Here is a 20,123-nt window from a genome sequence, read left to right as displayed (position 1 = left end):
AGGTCTGTGATATAATATGTGCAGTGTGCCAGTGTGTACACATGCTTATTATTCACCGTAATCATATTAAAGTCAAATTTGTGTAGAGGCTATTGTGGAGGTAATTTTCATTGTTCACTTTATTTTGTCCAAATAAATCATAAGGCCGATAAGGCATAACAAATTACATATAAAGATGCAAAAGTTCAAATCTATGATCGAGTAAGAGTCCTTCATTTTTTGCCTCTAGATCAAAATCTCATTAATATCCTCATTAGTCACGTGACCAACCTGACTGATTTATAATTTAAAACGGTGCGTGTGTAACTATGTTGTGTATATATACACTAAAACACCAATCAATGTCTTAAACTCATAAGACAATTCTTTCCTTTATATACAAACTTTAAACATTAGTATTTTTTTTTTTAAAAAAAAAACTTTTAATTAAACAAAACCCCAAGTCATTTGACTGATTTCTAATGAAATAGAAGTATTATACTAATATAATGTTCCTTGGGGTTTATAACGTCTCAATTTTGGAGGTGGGCATCTTATTTTACATATTCCAGCGGTATCTTCTTGTCTCCTAGCCTGAACTTCTTCTCTATTTTTTTCAAAAAATATAACACCAAAATTTCAAATTATTAATTTTTTTTTCCACCCCTCTAAATTCCACCCATTTTCCTTTTTTATTTTTTTCCTCCTTTTTATTACTTCAACTATATCCTAACTCCAAGTAATCCCATTTTTCTCATCCCTACAAAAAAAAAAAAAAAAAAAAAAAAAAACCTCAAAACCTCTCTTTTTTTCATAAAAAGCTCAATGGGAAAAGCTACTAGATGGTTGAAAGGAATATTTGGAATTAAACCAAACACAACTAAATACAATTCAAATGACCATTATGATTCCGGTGACCGGAAAAGGTCAAGTTTCGGTGGGTCCAACCGTGATTCCGGTAGTAAAAAAGGGTTGTGCAATAATCCGGCAACCGTGCCACCCAATATAACTTCTTCGGAAGCAGCTTGGTTAAAGTCTTATTATAAAGACTCTGAAAAGGAACAAAGTAAACATGCCATTGCTGTTGCTGCAGCCACTGCCGCAGCAGCCGATGCGGCAGTGGCTGCAGCTCAAGCTGCTGTCGCAGTTGTTCGTCTTACGAGTCATGGACGAGGGACGATGTTTTCTGATAGTTGTAGTGGTGGTGGTGGTGGTCATGTTGAAAAATGGGCGGCTATGAAAATTCAAGCAACGTTTCGTGGATATTTGGTAAGAATGAACAATTTTTATTTTTTTTAATAAAATCAATTCATAAATAAATGGTCGCGCTAGTAACAATGAATATTATACATTGTATTAGTTGATTAGCTCAATCAAAAAGTTTGAATTTACCCCGTATTTGTGAGTATGAACTCTAATTCATATTTAGTTTTTTTTTTTTTTTAAGAATTTTTATATTATGCATTTGGTGGTTTCTAAACATATTATAAAATTAACTAGTTCTATGCCTTTTATGAGATTTTGAATTAGAAATTTTTTTTATTCATTTTGTCTTATTTTCTAGTAAGAGTTAGTTGATAGCACAATCAATATTTCCTCTTAATAATTAATAAAAAAAGTACAAGTATAGAATTCAAATGTACACTAGTATCGTAAATTATTTTATCATTTTATGCATTCAAAACCATACCTTCTTAATTTAGTTATATGTTCAAATTTTCAATGTATTGTTCTCATGACTAGCATATACACATGTAATTGCATGAGCATATTGGATGAAAATAATTGTTGTACTAAAAACTTGTTCTATTTCTTAATTCCAAGTTTCATCTAGTGGCGAAATTTATATTAGGTTGTTTTTATAATTATGAATTTATTTATATATATATGATTCGTCTTTTTAAATTAATTATGTTTGTGTGTCTAATTTCTTTAACTGTATTGTGATTTGAAAAGGCGAGAAAAGCACTTAGAGCATTGAAAGGGCTAGTAAAGATCCAAGCATTAGTAAGAGGATATTTGGTAAGAAAACAGGCCACGGCAACTCTTCATGGTATGCAAGCACTCATAAGGGCTCAAGCTACCGTAAAGTCCAAACGGGCTCAAGGCCGGTATCCGAATCACGAAATTTCCGGTCTTTCTCAACCCGATTTTAGAGCCCGAAGATCTTTGGTAATTCATCTCACCCAACTCATATCGGTTAAGAAATTTTATTTTTGTCTATTATGTTTTTGAAAATTTATAGAAAAAATTCGTCTTTAGATTATGAATCATTTATTAGTTATTATAATATAAATAATTATAGGCTCGTTTTGAGTCCGGACTCACTAGGGATAAAGTTGTCTACGTTTGTAAATATTTTGCAATTGGTGAGAATCCACTCTAAGTTAATTATAGTCCATATAAATTTTGGACCATTTGAAGTCATATTTAAATTAGTGTACTTTTCATTTTAGTACAATGTGTCATTTAGGCATTTATGTATCACATTTAATTGGCCACCAATTTATTAGTTAATTGGAAATTACTTTGGACTGTTACTCTGTTAGACAATGTTGATATTGTATAGGTCTAAAAAGATTTAGGTAGGTGAATTTTTTAGTGTATGATTTGGCAATGAGTTCAATTTTGAATATCATCAATTCTTTTATTTGTTAATTAGATGGTAACTTTTTGTGTATGTGATTTGAAGGAAATATATGATGACACAAGAAGTGAGCATGCATCATCAATACACAGCAGGAGGCTATCCGCATCCTTTGAGAGCAGGACCATGAACCCCATATCCGAAGACATACCCAAGATAGTCGAGGTGGATACGGGCCGACCCAGATCATCATCGTCGAGAGGGTGGAGATCAAGTAACAGCCCCGGGCCTAGGCCCGAACCCGGTGATCTCGACCCGTTCTACCCGCCCCGGATATCGATCCCGTGCTGCCAGCATTGGCACGACACCGATTGGGGCCTAACGGGGGACGAGTGCCGGTTCTCAACGGCCCAGAGCACGCCCCGGTTCATGAACACGGGCGGGCCAAACCCGGGCCCGGTGACCCCGTCGAAAAGTGTATGTGGGGATAACAATAGTTACTTCTTACGGCACTACGGAAATTACCATAATAACCCTAATTACATGGCAAATACTCAGTCATTTAGGGCAAAGGTGAGGTCCCAAAGTGCCCCAAAGCAGAGGCCAGAGGCAGGGTACCCTAAGAAGAAAGTGTCCTTAAATGAGATGCTGGAGTCTAGAAATAGTCTAAGTGGTGTAAAAATGCAAAGGTCATGTTCCCAAGTACAAGATGCCATTAATTTTAAGAATGCTGTTATGGGTAAACTTGGGAGGTCTTATGACTTAGCTAGAGAGGCTGAGGTATACCACTTGCAAAGGGAATAAAAAAATAAAATTAATTTCATAAAATTTTATTATAATGTAGAAGTATGTACCAATTTAATTTGGTGCAATTTTATTGTTATTATCTTTGATAACACAAGAAAATGTAAATTGGTTTGTTGGGTATGGGTTTGTGTTTGTCATCATTATAAATTTATAATAATAATAATCTACAATACCTTATTGTTACTTCAACCATGTGTGAACTTTGAATTTTGCATCACTTGGCACCTATTTGTTTAGTCATATTGAGATGATTTTGTAGTTTAGTAAATTGCAGGTCCACATTGTGTGATGCCACCCACATGTCTAGTGTGAAATTTGAATGTATTTGAAAACATGAAAAGAAAGGAATAAATTCAATTAAAATGTTGAGTTTTGATCTAAGTGTGTTTGAATGTGTAGCAAAGTATAATAGATTAGATGTCAATTTAGAAGAAGAAAAAGTGGTGGATGTCAAGATTTCTAATAAGGAAATATTATCAATTGTAAGTAATGGGTATCGCAAAATTGGGATTAAAATGCATTTGCAATTTAACTGAATTACAAAACGGATAAAATTTTACAATATTCATAGATTGTTTTTGTAGATCATAATGGTTATAGGTTACGTTTTAAGTTAGTGTCTCTCCCCTTATAATAGAAATTGTGTCCATGTATTATTGAAAATATTAATATAAAACTTTACAATTCTACGTCAATGTAAAAGGTGAACTTATTAGCGTATATACAAAGAAGAAAATTATGCGAAAATATATGGAACGAAAAATCATACACTCTTTCGTTTTAGCTACCAATGCTACCATGGTCACTTGATAACTTTCAATAATATGTATCACTTGCTTGACATTCAATTACAAATTACTTTTTTTTTTTTTTGACATTTAAATTACATAGGAGAATATTTTGTTGGTAAATTTGAAAACTTGAATGGAATAAGACCAATTTTGAAACAACATGTGTTCCATAACCTATATTGCTTTCATTTTGTGGCATTTTGTGATGAGATATATAATTAATGGCTTCGAGAACACAAAAATGACAAAATATGAATTGTGATTCAAATAATTTGGACTCTTCATTGTCAATTTCAGGAATATATCCCATTGCATTCTATACATTTTTGAAATATGGGACCAAATTTGTTTGTTTGATTGTACAATAAACAAATGAATCTCACTCTTTTGCACAAACCTTTGGTTTCTAGTTTCTACCCCCTTAAACCCTTAATGCATTATGTCTTATTATGCTAATAGAGTTAGTAATTGTAATAAAAACATATTGTCTTTTACAACCTACTGGGCAGTATTTAGATATTCAATTTCTTCTATCTTTCATGAAATGCATAGCGCCCAATAAAAGCTATGTGTCCAATTTCTTCAAACAATTTTAGCAAATTAAGTTTTCATATAATGAATTATTTCATGTTGTCATGGGCATAAGAAATAGTGCCTCGGCCAATGCGTACTAGGCCCAAACAAGGTGTTAGGTTTGTGTGTGTGCCTCTCTTACACTCGTTATATATAGCACATACTTAATGTTCCTCTATAGAAAATGACGAACATGAACAAACTTCGTTCAATTCAAGAAACCCTAAACTTCTATACTTTTTGGAACATTTTTTATTATACTTTCTCATATATACTTATCGAACAATAAAGGAACAATGGTAAAACTAACCAACCACAAACCAATATCAACTTTTTTCAAACATCCCAATATAAAATTCATGACTATTAGTTTGATACAAATATGTAGTGAGATTTCAAGTATTCACATATCTATGGTTAATTAGTTGTCAATCTTGTCATTTAGATTGTTGAGGCCCTGTTCACTTCACCTTTTTTTTGCTGAACTGAAATTATTTTTACTGAATTGAAATTATTTTTACTGAACTTAAATTATTTTTGTTGAATTGAAATTAATTTTACTGAACTGAAATTATTTTTGCTAAACTGAAATTATTTTTACTGATTCTCTATTATAGTTCTTCTTTAAAATTACTGATTTTTACTGAACTGAAATTATTTTTACTGAAATGAACTTATTTTTACTGAATATCATTATTTAAGGTGTAGTGAACAGAGCCTGAGTTACATGTGTTTTTAGGCAATTTTTACTGGTTCTTATTATGGATTTCCTATTAGTACTACTTACTTAGTTATCAATTATGGAGTAGTTAGTTACTATTGAACTAATGATTAGCAATTAGTAAGATAAAGTTAATTGTACAAGAAATAATTAAGGATAATATAGGAAGAAAAATCCCTAACTTCTCTAATCATTCACAAATCACAACCCAAAAGTGTTATTCTGTACATAATTAAGCAAGGATTTGCTTCTTCCCCCAAGTAAAGACATGTCTTATAATGATTAGTTCTTGATTTGACGGACAAGTTATTAAACTAATAAAATAATAATATAAACCAAGATTCTATGCATCATATTTTCGTCACTTTAATAATAAAACCACACTTTGCCGCTGAATATTTCGTAAAATGTGACCTTTATTTGTCCAACGACCGTAGACCGGATTTTGGCCCCTCCCAAGTCACACATAGAGATGTCACTGGGGCGGGTCTAGTAGGAGACCCGCCCCATCCCCGCCCCGATGGGGCGGAGATGGGTCTAGCTTTGGCGGGTCGCGGGGCGAGGATGGGTCTAAAATCCATACCCGCCATGGGTGATGGGGCGGGGATGGTTGTTATGTAATACCCGCCCCGCCCAGACCCGCCCCATACCCGCCCCGCCCCGCCCCGCCTGACCCACCCCGTTCCCGCCCCGCCCCGCCTGACCCACTCCATACCCGACCCATACCCGCTTTATACCCACCCCATACCCGCATAAGACCCGACTAGCCATAGCATAATACGATTAAAAAAAAAAAATTACTACACCTAATGAAATCTAACCCAGTAACCCACTTACCCAATACCCACCCTCATTCAGTCATTCACTCATTCTCAAAACAAAAACCCTAGCCTCACTGCCTCACTCTCTCCTCTCACAGTCTCACTGCGCTGAATCTCTTCCTCAAGCCTCAAACCCCTCTCTTCGATCCTTCTTCTTCAACCTCGTGGTCCTCGTCTGCAATCAAATCTCTTCGATCCTTCTTCTTCAACCTCGATCTTGCAAGGCTGCAACTCATTCAATTTAGGTAAACGTTTTCGCATTATTATCTTTGAATTTTCTTAATTCAATATGTTCAATTAAGAATTTCTTAATTGGGTTTTCGATTGAAAGTATGTGATTCGTCTTTTATTTATGATTTGTTCGATTGCGGTTTTCAATATTTCATTTGATTGAGCTAGGGTTTCGTGTTATATTTGTATGATACTTTCAATCTAATGCAATGTAGTTGATTACTGTTATTTTTTGTATGATAATGTATGAATATGATGACCTCCAAATTTTTTAGTTTATTAGGGTTTTAATCTAGAATTTTCATTACTTGTTTTTTTATATTTAATTTCACAAAATAGATATAATAAAGTCGAAATATGTATAGATTGTAATTAGTTTTTCTCATTAATTTCAGACTTATAAGTTTATGTTTATTATTTTAGCTTATGTGTGATAACTAAATTCGGATTATGTCATTTGACCACTTATTCGATCATTATAGATTTAGTTACTTTTTTTTTTATTTAATTCATTTACTAAGATCAATCTCTGTAGTACACACTAACTTAACACACTTTGTATATAATTAAGTGGGGATGAATTTTGATTGTATTGTAGTTCAAAATATATATACTGATTTTTTACTAAATTTGAATTGAAAATGACTGGCTATTAGCCTATGAATGATGCATGGTGTGTGTGAGCGTTTGTGTTTGTATCTATGTGGCTCAGTGGCTATAAATTTGTGTTGTAGCATAAAAATTGGGGGAAGTTGGAGCAATTTCTATTGAGAATTGTTAAATAACCCAGGTAAGAATTTTCTTCAAATTTTGTTGTATTCTTTGTTATTGAGATTGTATAAAAGCGTGAGAAATGAATTTCAAACTATTATCATAGTATCATACTATTGTTGTTATACTGTAATTTAAGTAGTACTCAATATTGATGAAATTGATCACAATGTATGCAAATTGAGTTGGGGTAATGAAAATGTGGATGGATAATCTGGTGCTGATTTTGGTGGTTAAGAAAGTGGGTGTGTATAGATAGAGTGGAAGAACAGGTTGGATCTTTAATGTCGTAAGCTGACAGCTTTTAAGAATGAAGACTTTGAGACACCAAATTGTACAACTACTGTACTATTGATAAGCCTTCTTATCATGGGTTGAGAGAAGCATTTTAGGGTGTGTTTTGATGCTTTATATGTACTTTTGTTAGCTTTTGTGAGTTTTGGGCTGTGATCTCACTTATGTGCAAAAGGCGGGATTTATGAGTATAAGTGAGTGAGTGAGCTCGGGAACCAATGAAGAGTTATGTAAGAAGGATGGACCTTGGCTCGTGATTTGAGAGTTGTGATGGAGCATGGAAGAGCAAGGAAGAAAGCTTGAGGAAAAGGTGAAGCAAAGCAAGAAGAAGAAGCAAGGAAAGAAGGCAAAAACAGCAGGAACCGCTGCCAGGGCCGCTGGCAGCTGGCCAGAGCCGCTGGCAGCGGGTATACCAGAGTGAGGGGCTGCCAGAGCAGCTGCCAGCGGGTCCAGAGCAGCTGGCAGCGGCTCTGGCAGAAATTCGGGCTGTTTTGGTTAATTTTCAGCAATTTGGCTTTGTTTTGGCTCGTGTTTTGGATATTATTTTATTATTATTATTGTGTTATGTTATTAAAATATAGAAACATATAAATAGCTTAGTTTTAATTAAGTGTTAAGAAAAAAAAGGAGAATTAAGTTTTGAGAAAAAAAAAAGCTTTCTAGGGTTTTCTTGGAATTTTCAGAATTCTTTGTTTTGGAATTAGAATCCATGGAAGCTTAATCTTCCGGATTCTTGGTTAAAGATTGAAGCTTTTAGCTACGAATTGTGAGATCTTTCTTCTCTTAATATCTATTGAATATATATTGTTCCTTGAATTAATTTCATGATTTGCTTTAATCAATTGCTAGGTTAGAATTATTGGATTCGCTTGCATCTAATTAATCTTTCCAAAGTAGCAACTTTAGGTTATTGATGCATGCTTTTGGTTGATAACTTGAAGAGGGAATAATATTATTGAAGAAATTAGACCGCTTGTGTTAATTTATTCAATCCTTGTTGATTTCTTCGTTTATTTTCTTCTTGTGGATAATTTAGAGCGCTTGTCTTGAATTGTGCATTGGAAAGGGTTAGAAAGGAGCGCTTTGCTATTTCTAACTATTTATGAGAATTTAGAATCTAGGAATTCTACAACAAGGTGTTCAATAGAGCTTGATTGAGGAGACTTCTATGATCAATTTGTATGTTCATTAGTGGATTTCGCATAACCAAGACCGTTCTTCTCATTGATTACCTATTCATTACGTTCGTTGTTCTTACTTAGTTCATTTATCATCATTGCTCGTGAAAACCCCCCTCGTTACTTAGGTTACTACCGTCCTAGAGTATTTCCACTTAGGTTTCCAGTTATTAGTCCCTTTTTCCCTGTGGATTCGAACTCGACTTCCCTAACTACGTTTATTTGCAGTTAGCTTAGTTGTGATATTTTTGGTTGCATACGACTGAGGCACACCAAATTTTGGCGCCGTTGCCAGGGAATTAAGGCGTTACTTTTTAATTGTTTATCTTAGTAGAATTTATTTTAGGACTGTTCTTAGCTATCTTTCTTTGTTTGTTCGCTAGGGTATGATAAGTACCCGTTCTGCTAACAAAGAAGTTTTGCAGTTTGATCCAGAAATTGAAAGGAATATTTCCAGGTTGCGAAAAGAGGCAAGAACAACCCCCAGTGAATCAACATACTCCTTCAATATTCAAGAAGAAGAGGAGATGGCTGACAATCGAACTCTAAGGGAACTCACAGCTCCCAACTTGAACCAACAACCGTTGTGCATTGCATACCAGCAGTTGGAGGAAGGTACTAATGTTGAGATCAAATCCGGTCTTATTCATCTATTGCCGGCATTCCATGGCATGAAAGGCGAAGATCCGAATAAACATCTGGCAGAATTTCATGTGGTTTGCACTAGCATGAAACCGATTGGGATGACTGATGAACAAATTCAGTTGAGAGCATTTCCTTTTTCTCTCAAAGATGCAGCAAAGGATTGGTTTTACTATCTTCCCCCAGGTAGCATAACAACTTGGGCAGATTTAAAGAAGTGTTTCCTTGAGAAGTACTACCCAGCCACTATTTCTGCAAGCCTTAAGAAAGCTATCAGCAATGTGGATCAGAAGGAAGATGAATCCTTGTATGAGTATTGGGAGAGATTTAAGAGATTGTGTGCTAGTTGTCCTTACCATGGGTATTCCGATCAAGACCTCATCCTATACTTCTATGGAGGTCTAACTGATGATGACTTGAGGATGGTGAATGCAGCAAGTGGTGGAGGGCTAGTGAATAAGACTCCAGGAGATGCAACTAGGTTGATTGCAGAGCTAGCAGAAAATTCTAGGCAATTCAGTCAGAGAACTCCCACGCGCCGGGTGAATTTAGCAAATTCGAATACAACTAAGTTAGAGAGTCAAGTAGATGATTTGACTTCTATGATGCGTGAGTTCATGGTGAACTCAAGGAATCCACAGCAACTGAATGCTTGTGGTTTATGCACCTCCATGGGACATCCCACTGATGCATGTCCTCAATTACAAGAGGAGCAGAATGAGCAGGCCAACACCTTAGGTTTTCAAGGGCAAGGTCCGCAGAGAAGATATGATCCCTTTTCAAATACCTACAACCCAGGATGGAGAGATCATCCAAATTTGAGATATGGGAATTCCCAAGGAAACCAACAACATCAGCATGCTCAAGGTCAACAACAGTTTCAGCAATATAGGGCACCGTTCCTAACACCTCAAGGCCAAAGCTCTAATTCAGGTAATATGTCAACTGAAGAAATGATTAGATCACTAACTTCTAATGTTTCTACCATGCAGCAGAATATGATGCAGTTTCAACAAGAAACCAGATCAAGTATTCAAAACCTGGAGAATCAAGTCAGTCAAATCTCAAGTGCAGTAAGCCGACTTGAAGCTAAGGACTCTGGAAAGCTTCCATCCCAAACGGAGCTGAACCCTAAGCAACAAGTTAATGCAATAACATTGAGAAGTGGCAAAAAGTTGCAAGAAACTGTAGTTGCACCTAAGAAGGCTAAAGACTTGATTGGAGTTGAGGAGGAGGAAGTAGAACAAGAAACTAAGGCGAATCCGCCAACCTTTACCTCTTATGAGCCTGTGCCACCTTTCCCAGAAGCCTTGCAAGATACTCGAAGGTATGAGAAAGACAAGGATATTTATGAGACTTTCAGCAAATGTGAGGTAAATATGCCCCTCTTGAATGTGATTAAAAGTGTTCCTCGTTTTTCTAAGTTTATGAAGGAACTGTGTACGATCAAGAGAAAGCACAGGTTGGGAGGAAAAGAAAAAGTGAAGGTGAGTGCTCATGTTTCTGCAGTTTTCCAAAAGAAACTCCCAGAAAAATGTGGTGATCCTGGTATGTTTACTATTCCTGTTACAATAGGAGACACCACATTACACCGAGCCATGTTGGACCTAGGTGCATCAATCAATGTCATTCCCTACTCCCTGTTTAAATCTTTAGAACTTGGGCCTTTGCATGAAACTGGGGTAGTAATTCAGTTAGCTGATAGGTCCAATGTATATCCTAAGGGGGTAGTAGAAGATGTACTTGTTAAGGTTGATGGATTGATCTTTCCTGCTGACTTTTACGTCCTTGACATGGAACATGACAAACAAGCAGCCCCCATCCTGTTAGGAAGACCTTTCTTAAAGACTGCTAAGACAAAAATCGATGTGTCTACCGGTTCTTTGACTATGGAGGTTGATGGGAAAGCAATTGTGTATAACATTTATGATACCATAAAGTATCCTGTTGATACTCATTCTTTATATTCTATAAATGTTTTCGATCCAATATTGCATGATGTTTCTAACATTTATCATGGGGATGAGCTCCTCACACCTATTACTAATGTTGTGTCTGGTGATTGCTTGGATTCTTCTATACCTACTAATGTGCAGGTGAAGGTGGCGGAATTGAATGAACAGTCCAAGCTTCCACCTATACCACTAGGGGCAACACCCACCCCGTCATCATTTCCGGGCAAGAAATTATCCCAGGTATACCACAAAGCAAAGAATAAGGTGTGGCATGACAAGATGAGCTCCCGTTGGAAGGGTCCAATTCAAGTTGACAAGGTCTATCCGCATGGAGCGGTAGAAATTCGGAGTTTAGAGACCAACAACATGTTCAAAGTGAATGGAAAAAGGCTCAAACCATACTACGAAGGGTTCAAGGTCGAGAATTTGGAGAACATCGATCTCTACGAGCCATCAATTGATTAACGAAGTTTCATGAGTTGTGTCGAGCCAACGACGTAAAACAAAGGCGCTAATCGGGAGGCAACCCGAAAACTCTTCCCCGTTTTCATTTATTTTAGTTTTTATTGTTTTTGTTTTGATGTACCAAGTGCTTTTGGTGGATTTATGTAGGAGGATGCTTTGGGAGTACGTATTGTGAGCAAAAACAGAGCAAAACAGGTAAAAACAGGCTTTGGGAGGCAGCCCCTGCAGGAGCCGCTGGTAGCGGGCTGGCAGCTGCTCTGTAGCCGCTACCAGCGGCTCTCCAAGCAGCCAAAAAATCCCAAAGTTCTGCCCCAGCCGCTGCCAGCGGGTGTCCTTCAGAAAAAAAAAAAAAATATATTTTTTTTTGCAGCAGCCGCTGCCAGCGGGTCTTCCAGCAACATTCACCCTAAATTCCTTCTTAAGCCGCTGGCAGCGGGCCCCAAGCCGCTACCAGCGGCATTCCCTGCATACCTGAATTTTTGCCCTTTTAAACCCCTTTTTCTTCAATCCTACAATCCAATTCATTCTAGTCTTTATCCAAAACCCCAATTAATCACTTCCCTCTATCCCTTAGCAAGTATTCTTTATCCAAAACAACCCATTTGCCCCATTTTCAATCCAAAATTCAGAAATTTAAAAACCCCTCGTCTAACCTCTTTTCCCTCAATTTCAAGTCCAATTAAACCTTAACATTGTTTCAATTTCTAAATTCTAAACTTGAAATTTGAGGAATTGTGTGAACCTTGGTGTTTGGAGGTTTGGTGGGTTGCTCATTGTATTTTGAAAGAGGAGGTGAGATTTGTGCAATTCGTTCTTGTGCAATGGGAAGACATAACAAGTGAAGGCAACCTCTTCACCTACAAGGGTTGCAAGGGGGTAGACAACAAGGGGATACTTCAAGGGAGGGTGTATCACCCTCTTTTCCCCAAGCAAATGACTTCATGGGCATTCGTCTAACTACGAAAGAAAAGACTACATGGGTTCAACTTCAACAGCCCAAAAGAATGGTGCAATGCACAAAAGTCGTCGATTTGGAGGCATTGCAAGTGGTTGGTTTGGAGGAAGTGATGGAGCACGAGCGCACCTACTTATGTGAGGTATAGATGAATTCCTTTCCACTTTGACTAAGGGATGTCAAGAATTTCTTTCAATTTTAACAATAAGAACTATGTCATGCCTTATGCGGTAATTAGAAATGCGTTTGGTTGGAATAATCTTCCCATGGGCAACACTTGGGGTCCCCATAGTTCATTTTTCTTCTCGAGAGTTTTGAAATCCTTGATAATGTCGAATCTTCCAACTTCGGGAATCCTTCCCATTAAGGTGGTACTTATTTCTTCCCTTTCCCTTACTTTTGTTTTTATTGTTGTTGTTCTTGCATTGAGGACAATGTCTCATTCAAGTAGGGGGGGAAGCAATTCTTGCATATTTTTGAAATTTGTATAGTTATCCTAATTTAATGGTTTTGTATAGCTATTTCAATTATGTTTCAATGAAAAAAAAGAAAAAAAAAAACAAAGAAGAAAAATTGAAAAAAAAGAGAAAAGAAAAAGAAAAAGAAGCCCTCTAAGTCGAAAACCTGAAAAGGCGGCTTAGGCAAAAATGGGGGCCCGGTTAGGTTGAAAACCCGAAAGGGCGACCTAAGCAAAAAAGTGGCTAATGAGCGGGTGAGGTAGTGAGATTTGGAAAAAGATGAGAGGCTAGGATGAAAACCCGAAAGGGCTCCTAGGCAAAATGAGAGAAAAAAGAGAGAAATGTTCATGAATTTGATTCTTCAAGGAAATTTCGCATCTATTTGCCGGAGTCGGTGTCATAAGGGGAGGAGATATAAGGAGGTGTCGGGGTAGGTTTCATCTTGGTGATTTTGGGAGATAGTTGAGATTTTGGGGGAATTTGTTGATCATCTTAGGAATTTGAGAGCATGAGTTGTTTGTTTTCACTCTTGAATGTGGAAGTGTTTTTATGAGATTTTTGGTTAAGTTGAGTTTTTGTTTGCCCAATTTTATCAAAAATTTCATTTCTTTAGGCGGTTGAGAATATTCATACTCATGGCTATGCGTTTATCGTTCCAAGTTGATTTTGGGGATGAATTGATAAATAAGAAAAAAGGGAGATTCAAAGTGTGAAGTATGGGGGAGTGTGATTGTGATTGGTTGATAAGTACTAGGATGTTTTGTTGAGTTTGAGTGCGTAGAGCTAGTTTGATTCCACCATCTTTTGTTTTGAACCTTAGTGAGGAGGATGTGTTTTATTCTCTAAGTTTACTCGAGGGCGAGTAAAGGTTCAAGCATGGGGGAATTTGATAAGCCTTCTTATCATGGGTTGAGAGAAGCATTTTAGGGTGTGTTTTGATGCTTTATATGTACTTTTGTTAGCTTTTGTGAGTTTTGGGCTGTGATCTCACTTATGTGCAAAAGGCGGGATTTATGAGTATAAGTGAGTGAGTGAGCTCGGGAACCAATGAAGAGTTATGTAAGAAGGATGGACCTTGGCTCGTGATTTGAGAGTTGTGATGGAGCATGGAAGAGCAAGGAAGAAAGCTTGAGGAAAAGGTGAAGCAAAGCAAGAAGAAGAAGCAAGGAAAGAAGGCAAAAACAGCAGGAACCGCTGCCAGGGCCGCTGGCAGCTGGCCAGAGCCGCTGGCAGCGGGTATACCAGAGTGAGGGGCTGCCAGAGCAGCTGCCAGCGGGTCCAGAGCAGCTGGCAGCGGCTCTGGCAGAAATTCGGGCTGTTTTGGTTAATTTTCAGCAATTTGGCTTTGTTTTGGCTCGTGTTTTGGATATTATTTTATTATTATTATTGTGTTATGTTATTAAAATATAGAAACATATAAATAGCTTAGTTTTAATTAAGTGTTAAGAAAAAAAAGGAGAATTAAGTTTTGAGAAAAAAAAAGCTTTCTAGGGTTTTCTTGGAATTTTCAGAATTCTTTGTTTTGGAATTAGAATCCATGGAAGCTTAATCTTCCGGATTCTTGGTTAAAGATTGAAGCTTTTAGCTACGAATTGTGAGATCTTTCTTCTCTTAATATCTATTGAATATATATTGTTCCTTGAATTAATTTCATGATTTGCTTTAATCAATTGCTAGGTTAGAATTATTGGATTCGCTTGCATCTAATTAATCTTTCCAAAGTAGCAACTTTAGGTTATTGATGCATGCTTTTGGTTGATAACTTGAAGAGGGAATAATATTATTGAAGAAATTAGACCGCTTGTGTTAATTTATTCAATCCTTGTTGATTTCTTCGTTTATTTTCTTCTTGTGGATAATTTAGAGCGCTTGTCTTGAATTGTGCATTGGAAAGGGTTAGAAAGGAGCGCTTTGCTATTTCTAACTATTTATGAGAATTTAGAATCTAGGAATTCTACAACAAGGTGTTCAATAGAGCTTGATTGAGGAGACTTCTATGATCAATTTGTATGTTCATTAGTGGATTTCGCATAACCAAGACCGTTCTTCTCATTGATTACCTATTCATTACGTTCGTTGTTCTTACTTAGTTCATTTATCATCATTGCTCGTGAAAACCCCCCTCGTTACTTAGGTTACTACCGTCCTAGAGTATTTCCACTTAGGTTTCCAGTTATTAGTCCCTTTTTCCCTGTGGATTCGAACTCGACTTCCCTAACTACGTTTATTTGCAGTTAGCTTAGTTGTGATATTTTTGGTTGCATACGACTGAGGCACACCAACTATATTTTGATGTCCTTGTGTTTGTGTTTGTTGTCTCCCTCTTTCTTACAAAATGAGAGTACTAAATTTGGTGATGCTGTTGCTGGCAGCCAGTATGTAGTGGTTAGTGACTTAGTGTGATAGGTGGTTAACTGGTTATGCAGCAGCAACAATATATTAACATAGCAGTTACAGTATGACATTATGCATTGATAGGCCTTTCAACATGATATCTTCCGATAGCTGTGCTAGAAGCATGATCTGCCTTTGCTGCTGTGCATTGCTAATTTGCTATTATTAATTTATTATTGCTGTTTCTGAGATGTCAAATGTGTTCAATACTGTAGTCAATATGTCTAGTGCATTAATTGTCTTTATTTAATTTTTACAGGGGAGAATGACATCTAAAAATGAGAATAACGCTAGTGTTCCCACTTCCGCTAGTAATACTCCAATTGCAATAGATGATGATGAAAGTCCTCTAGAGACTAATTCCGATCCTTCTCTCCTACCAATTACTAGTAGGCATACTTCGGCAGTGTGGTCTGATTTTAAGAGAAAGAGAGTTGGGGATGTGATAAAAGCTGAGTGCAACCATTGCTCCAAGCTACTTGCTGGTGGGTCAAAAGCAGGAACTACTCATTTGAAAGATCATATAAAAATATGTCCAAAGAGAGTATGTCAAGATCTTCGACAAACAAGAATGTTTGGTACAAAAAAAAACTTGAATGATAAGAATGACACGATGACATTGGCTCCTTACGAATTCCACCAAGAAGATGGAAGAAGAGACTTGGCAGAGATGATTATTTTGCATGAGTATCCAATTAGCATGGTTGAGCATATTGGTTTTAGAAAATATAGCAAGACACTCCAACCTGGATTTAAAGTGCCGTATTGCAACACAACTAGAAAAGATATTATGAAAAGATATGAGCTTGAGAAGGAGAATGTTGCAACCTTGTTGAGGAAAGCAAAGGGTAAGATTGCCTTAACTACTGACATGTGGACAGCTGACAACCAGAGAAAAGGTTATATGGCGGTCACCTCACATTTTATTGATAATACATGGAAGTTGCAAAGTCGGATCATAAGGTATTGTTTTCTGATTACTTATAACTTGTTTATTTTTTTTGGTTGTCTTTGTATTGCTATAGTTTTTTGTGTGAATTTTAAAATCATAAGAATTATAAGTTGTGATGATGGATGATAATAATGAGCCCATATATCCACAATAGTATTGAATAGACAAATAATATATGTTATTTTCATTGGTTTTGGTAGGTTTTTATATGTCCCCGCCCCTCATATTGCTGAGGTTCTTGCTGATGCTTTGAAAGAAAGCATTCAATCATGGAATCTTGATCTTAGGTTGTCTTCTATAACCGTGGATAATTGTTCAACTAATGATGCAATGATGGAAATTTTGAAAGGAGTGTTTCCATATGGCTCACTTTTATTGCGAGGTGATTTTTTTCATATGCGTTGTTGTGCTCACATATTAAATTTGATTGTTCAAGATGGTTTAAGTGCTGTGGTATCAAATGGTGTTCAAAGAATTAGGGATAGTGTTGTGTTTTGGACTGCTTCTGATAAGAGAGTACAAAGGTTTGAACAAGTGGCTAAGCAAATAACTCCTGAGTGTAGTAGAAAGTTAGCACTTGATTGCAAAACCCGGTGGAATTCTACTTATGAAATGCTTTCTATTGCTACTAGTTATAAAGAAGTGTTTGTTGTTTTAAGTGCTCGTAATAATTTATATAAGAATCCACCGACCCCTGAAGATTGGGAAAAAGTTGAGAAAATATGTGAACATTTGGAAGTGTTTAGTAAAACTACCCTTAATTTTTCAGGAACAAATTACCCTACGGCCAATCTTTATTTTCCTAAAATTTGTGCTTTGAGAATTGCTATTTCTGGTTGGCTTTTATCTCCTCATGATTATGTAAGGAAAATGGCCGACATTATGTTACAAAAATATAACAAGTATTGGGCTAGTGTGAATGGCTTAATGGGAGTGGCAACAATACTAGATCCTAGATACAAAATGGCTCTTATTCGCTTTTATTTTGCAAAAATTTTTGATGAGCATGACTTTGAAATTGAGGTTAGTAGAATTAGTGATCTTCTACGAAGATTGGTTGATGAATATGGGTCTAAGATGGGTAAAACTCAAGGTAGTAGCAACCAACAAGCTTTTGATTTGGGTAGTAGTAGCAAATCCAATGAAGAGACCTTTATGCAAGAATTTGCTGAATTTTTACAACAAGATAAGGACTCAAGTCATGATATATCAGATTTGGATAAGTATTTAGGTGCTGCTAATGTGCCTCTAGTCCAAGATTTTGATATTCTTATCTGGTGGAAGACAAATGGAGGCACATATCCCATTCTTCAGCAAATAGCACGAGATATATTGAGCATTCCTGTTTCTACTGTTGCATCAGAGTCCGCATTGAGCACAAGTGGTCGGGTTCTTAATCCTTATCGTAGTCGGCTTTTACCGGAAGCTGTAGAAGCTTTGATGTGTACTCAAAATTGGATATGGGCTGCTTCTAAAAGTAAATAGCTAAAATAAAATTTTATTTAATTAATAATATTATTTATTTATTTATTTTAATTAATTCACATTGTATTTGCAGATTGTGGAGAATTTAAGGATGATGAATATGCTAAATTAGTGGGAGAATTAGAGGAAGGATTTGAAACATGTGATATCGATTCTGGAACAAGTGGACTTTGCACCGAATAATTCAAGGCCTAATGAATTTCTTGTTATGTATTTGAATATTTGTAGACTTGTAGTTATTTTTAATATTTGGACTTTGGACAATTTGGAGTTAGTGTTTTTTTTTTTTTCTCTTATGTACTACTAATTTTAAGTTTTTTAATATGTAGTAATGTAGTATGTATGCCTAAGGTGTTGCACTTTATGAAAATGGTTGATCTTGCAGTGGTTTTTGTTGGATTTGAGTTAATGGGATTTGTATGCACTGCTACTTTTTCATTAGTCTACTATGAAGTCTGCAGGGTTTCAGTTGACACTTGAAACTTGAAAGACAGTTGCTTTTCTCAATACTAAGTTGGCGGGTATGGGGCGGGGAATTGGCGGGGATGGGGCGGGGGTTTGGCGGGTATGGGGTGGGGGTTTGGCGGGTATGGGGCGGGGACGGGGATGGGGCGGGGGTGGTTTTAGAGTTGGACCCGCCGGGGCGGGGACGGGGATTATTTTCAGACCCGACATGGGGATGGGGATGGGGATGGGGATGAAAATGTGAGGCGGGGATGGGGATGGGAATGCCAAAATCCGCCCCGCCCCGCCCCGTTGACACCCCTAGTCACACACATGTATGTGTCATTAGCAACTTAATTTTTTTTTATGGAATTAGCAACTTAATTACCTTCAAATTAAATCTTCTTGCCTTAAAAGTAGACTTTGTGAACAATAATCTTAAGGGATACTACTTCACTCTAACATTTTGCCTTTTTTCAACTTGGAATTTGGGCTCTTTTGACTGAGCTGTTAAAAGGAAATATGCAGTGTATTGAAAATAAAAAATCGCTAATTGAACTTATATGTTTATGACCACTTATATAGATGATAATTCGATTAATAATTGATGGCAAAGTGATTATTGTTGAGTGTGCATCCGCTGTTTATCATAAGGTCTAATTTTGTTTGTGATTGTAGTGTGACTTTAAAATCGTAGATGAGTAACAAATGATAACAATGTATCCATCATTGCGATAGATTGATAGCCAAACTGATGTCCGATTTGCTAAAAAATTGGAAGAACTTATTCGCTATAGCACAAGTTTTTGTCAACGAATCAATTTGTATTTGCCTCCAAAGATGCAAATAGCCATCAATTTGAATGTATCAATTTGAACTCCAAGGAAGTCATCAAGGAAAACAAATTGAAGCTGCATTGCATGCATGTGCTTCCCTTGCATTCTGTTTTTAAAATTTTGTGACATTCTGTTATGTAATCGAATTCCAAGGAAACAAATAAATTTTATTGAAAAGGAAGTTTCAATATAATTTTGTTGTTATTTTATCCCTGTAATTTGTATGTTCATGCTTAATGTCACTCTCAGTTTCTTCTATTGCCCCTCATCTCTCCTTTTCTCAAGGGTAAGTTAAAGTTGTAGGCGGAAATGAGAGGCCTCAAATTGTTGCCCTATCTATTACGTAGTTTTCAGTTAATTATTCCTTCCTTGTGGATTTATTAGCTACATTCTACAAAATTATATATTTTGTACATGTTATTTTAATTAACTGATCTGAAAAAAGCTAAATTCTTTGTTTAATAATAATAATAATAATAATAATAATAATAATAATAATAATAATAATAATAATAATTGGCAAACTGACCTTATGAGTAACCCTAGTGAGATCGCTACCCCAAATTCATGAAAAAATTGGCAGATATATATTTCACGAAGGTTACTGCATCTGCAAAATCCACTTTCTCCTTATATCCGCGTCAGGTTGTCTTATGCAAGTCCCAGCAAGGGGATCAAACTTCTGCCTAGTTGCAGGCGGTCACAATATCGAGTTTGGGTTAGACTATGAATGATAAGGCTTACCGTTGTGTTCTTTGCTACCGGTTGGTGTTCCTTTGTTCTC

General features: G+C 36.4%; 3 protein-coding genes across 4 annotated transcripts; all 3 read left to right on the top strand.

Annotated features, from left to right (window-relative positions):
* The first annotated feature begins 341 nt into the window (after positions 1-341).
* LOC110707682 (protein IQ-DOMAIN 14-like) lies at positions 342-3,375 on the top strand. Its single transcript, XM_021885706.1, has 3 exons — positions 342-1,248; positions 1,936-2,151; positions 2,672-3,375. The coding sequence occupies exons 1-3, from the start codon at positions 805-807 to the stop codon at positions 3,368-3,370; spliced, it is 1,359 nt and encodes a 452-aa protein (XP_021741398.1). The 5' UTR covers positions 342-804; the 3' UTR covers positions 3,371-3,375.
* A 2,760-nt stretch (positions 3,376-6,135) lies between these two features.
* Positions 6,136-18,468, top strand: LOC110707681 (zinc finger BED domain-containing protein DAYSLEEPER-like). Of its 2 annotated transcripts, XM_021885705.1 has the most exons (3): positions 6,136-6,524; positions 15,882-16,585; positions 18,133-18,468. In XM_021885705.1, the coding sequence occupies exons 2-3, from the start codon at positions 15,888-15,890 to the stop codon at positions 18,146-18,148; spliced, it is 714 nt and encodes a 237-aa protein (XP_021741397.1). In that variant the 5' UTR covers positions 6,136-6,524; positions 15,882-15,887; the 3' UTR covers positions 18,149-18,468. The 2 variants fall into 2 exon arrangements, 1 of the variants encoding a protein (XP_021741397.1); XR_002508579.1 differs by lacking the exons at positions 6,136-6,524; positions 15,882-16,585 and adding an exon at positions 16,597-16,956.
* On the top strand, positions 9,818-11,815 carry LOC110708100. Its single transcript, XM_021886209.1, has 2 exons — positions 9,818-10,763; positions 10,905-11,815. Exons 1-2 carry the CDS (start codon positions 9,818-9,820, stop codon positions 11,813-11,815), a joined length of 1,857 nt encoding a protein of 618 aa, XP_021741901.1.
* Positions 18,469-20,123: the final 1,655 nt, after the last annotated feature.

Source organism: Chenopodium quinoa, unplaced genomic scaffold, assembly GCF_001683475.1.
Source record: "Chenopodium quinoa cultivar QQ74 unplaced genomic scaffold, ASM168347v1, whole genome shotgun sequence".
In the NCBI taxonomy this organism is placed as follows: Eukaryota; Viridiplantae; Streptophyta; class Magnoliopsida; order Caryophyllales; family Amaranthaceae; genus Chenopodium; species Chenopodium quinoa.
Note: the sequence above shows the minus strand (reverse complement) of the source record. Positions and strands in the feature narration are given on the sequence as shown.

Bases quoted from the DNA above. Each gene is read 5' to 3' on its own strand.
- LOC110707682 (XM_021885706.1), top strand. From the start codon at position 805: ATGGGAAAAGCTACTAGATGGTTGAAAGGAATATTTGGAATTAAACCA. The intron at 1,249-1,935 runs GTAAGAATGAAC...TGATTTGAAAAG, and splicing joins CAACGTTTCGTGGATATTTG to GCGAGAAAAGCACTTAGAGC. The intron at 2,152-2,671 runs GTAATTCATCTC...TGTGATTTGAAG, and splicing joins TTAGAGCCCGAAGATCTTTG to GAAATATATGATGACACAAG.
- LOC110708100 (XM_021886209.1), top strand. From the start codon at position 9,818: ATGGTGAATGCAGCAAGTGGTGGAGGGCTAGTGAATAAGACTCCAGGA. The intron at 10,764-10,904 runs GTGAGGTAAATA...ATGTTTCTGCAG, and splicing joins TTATGAGACTTTCAGCAAAT to TTTTCCAAAAGAAACTCCCA.
- LOC110707681 (XM_021885705.1), top strand. From the start codon at position 15,888: ATGACATCTAAAAATGAGAATAACGCTAGTGTTCCCACTTCCGCTAGT.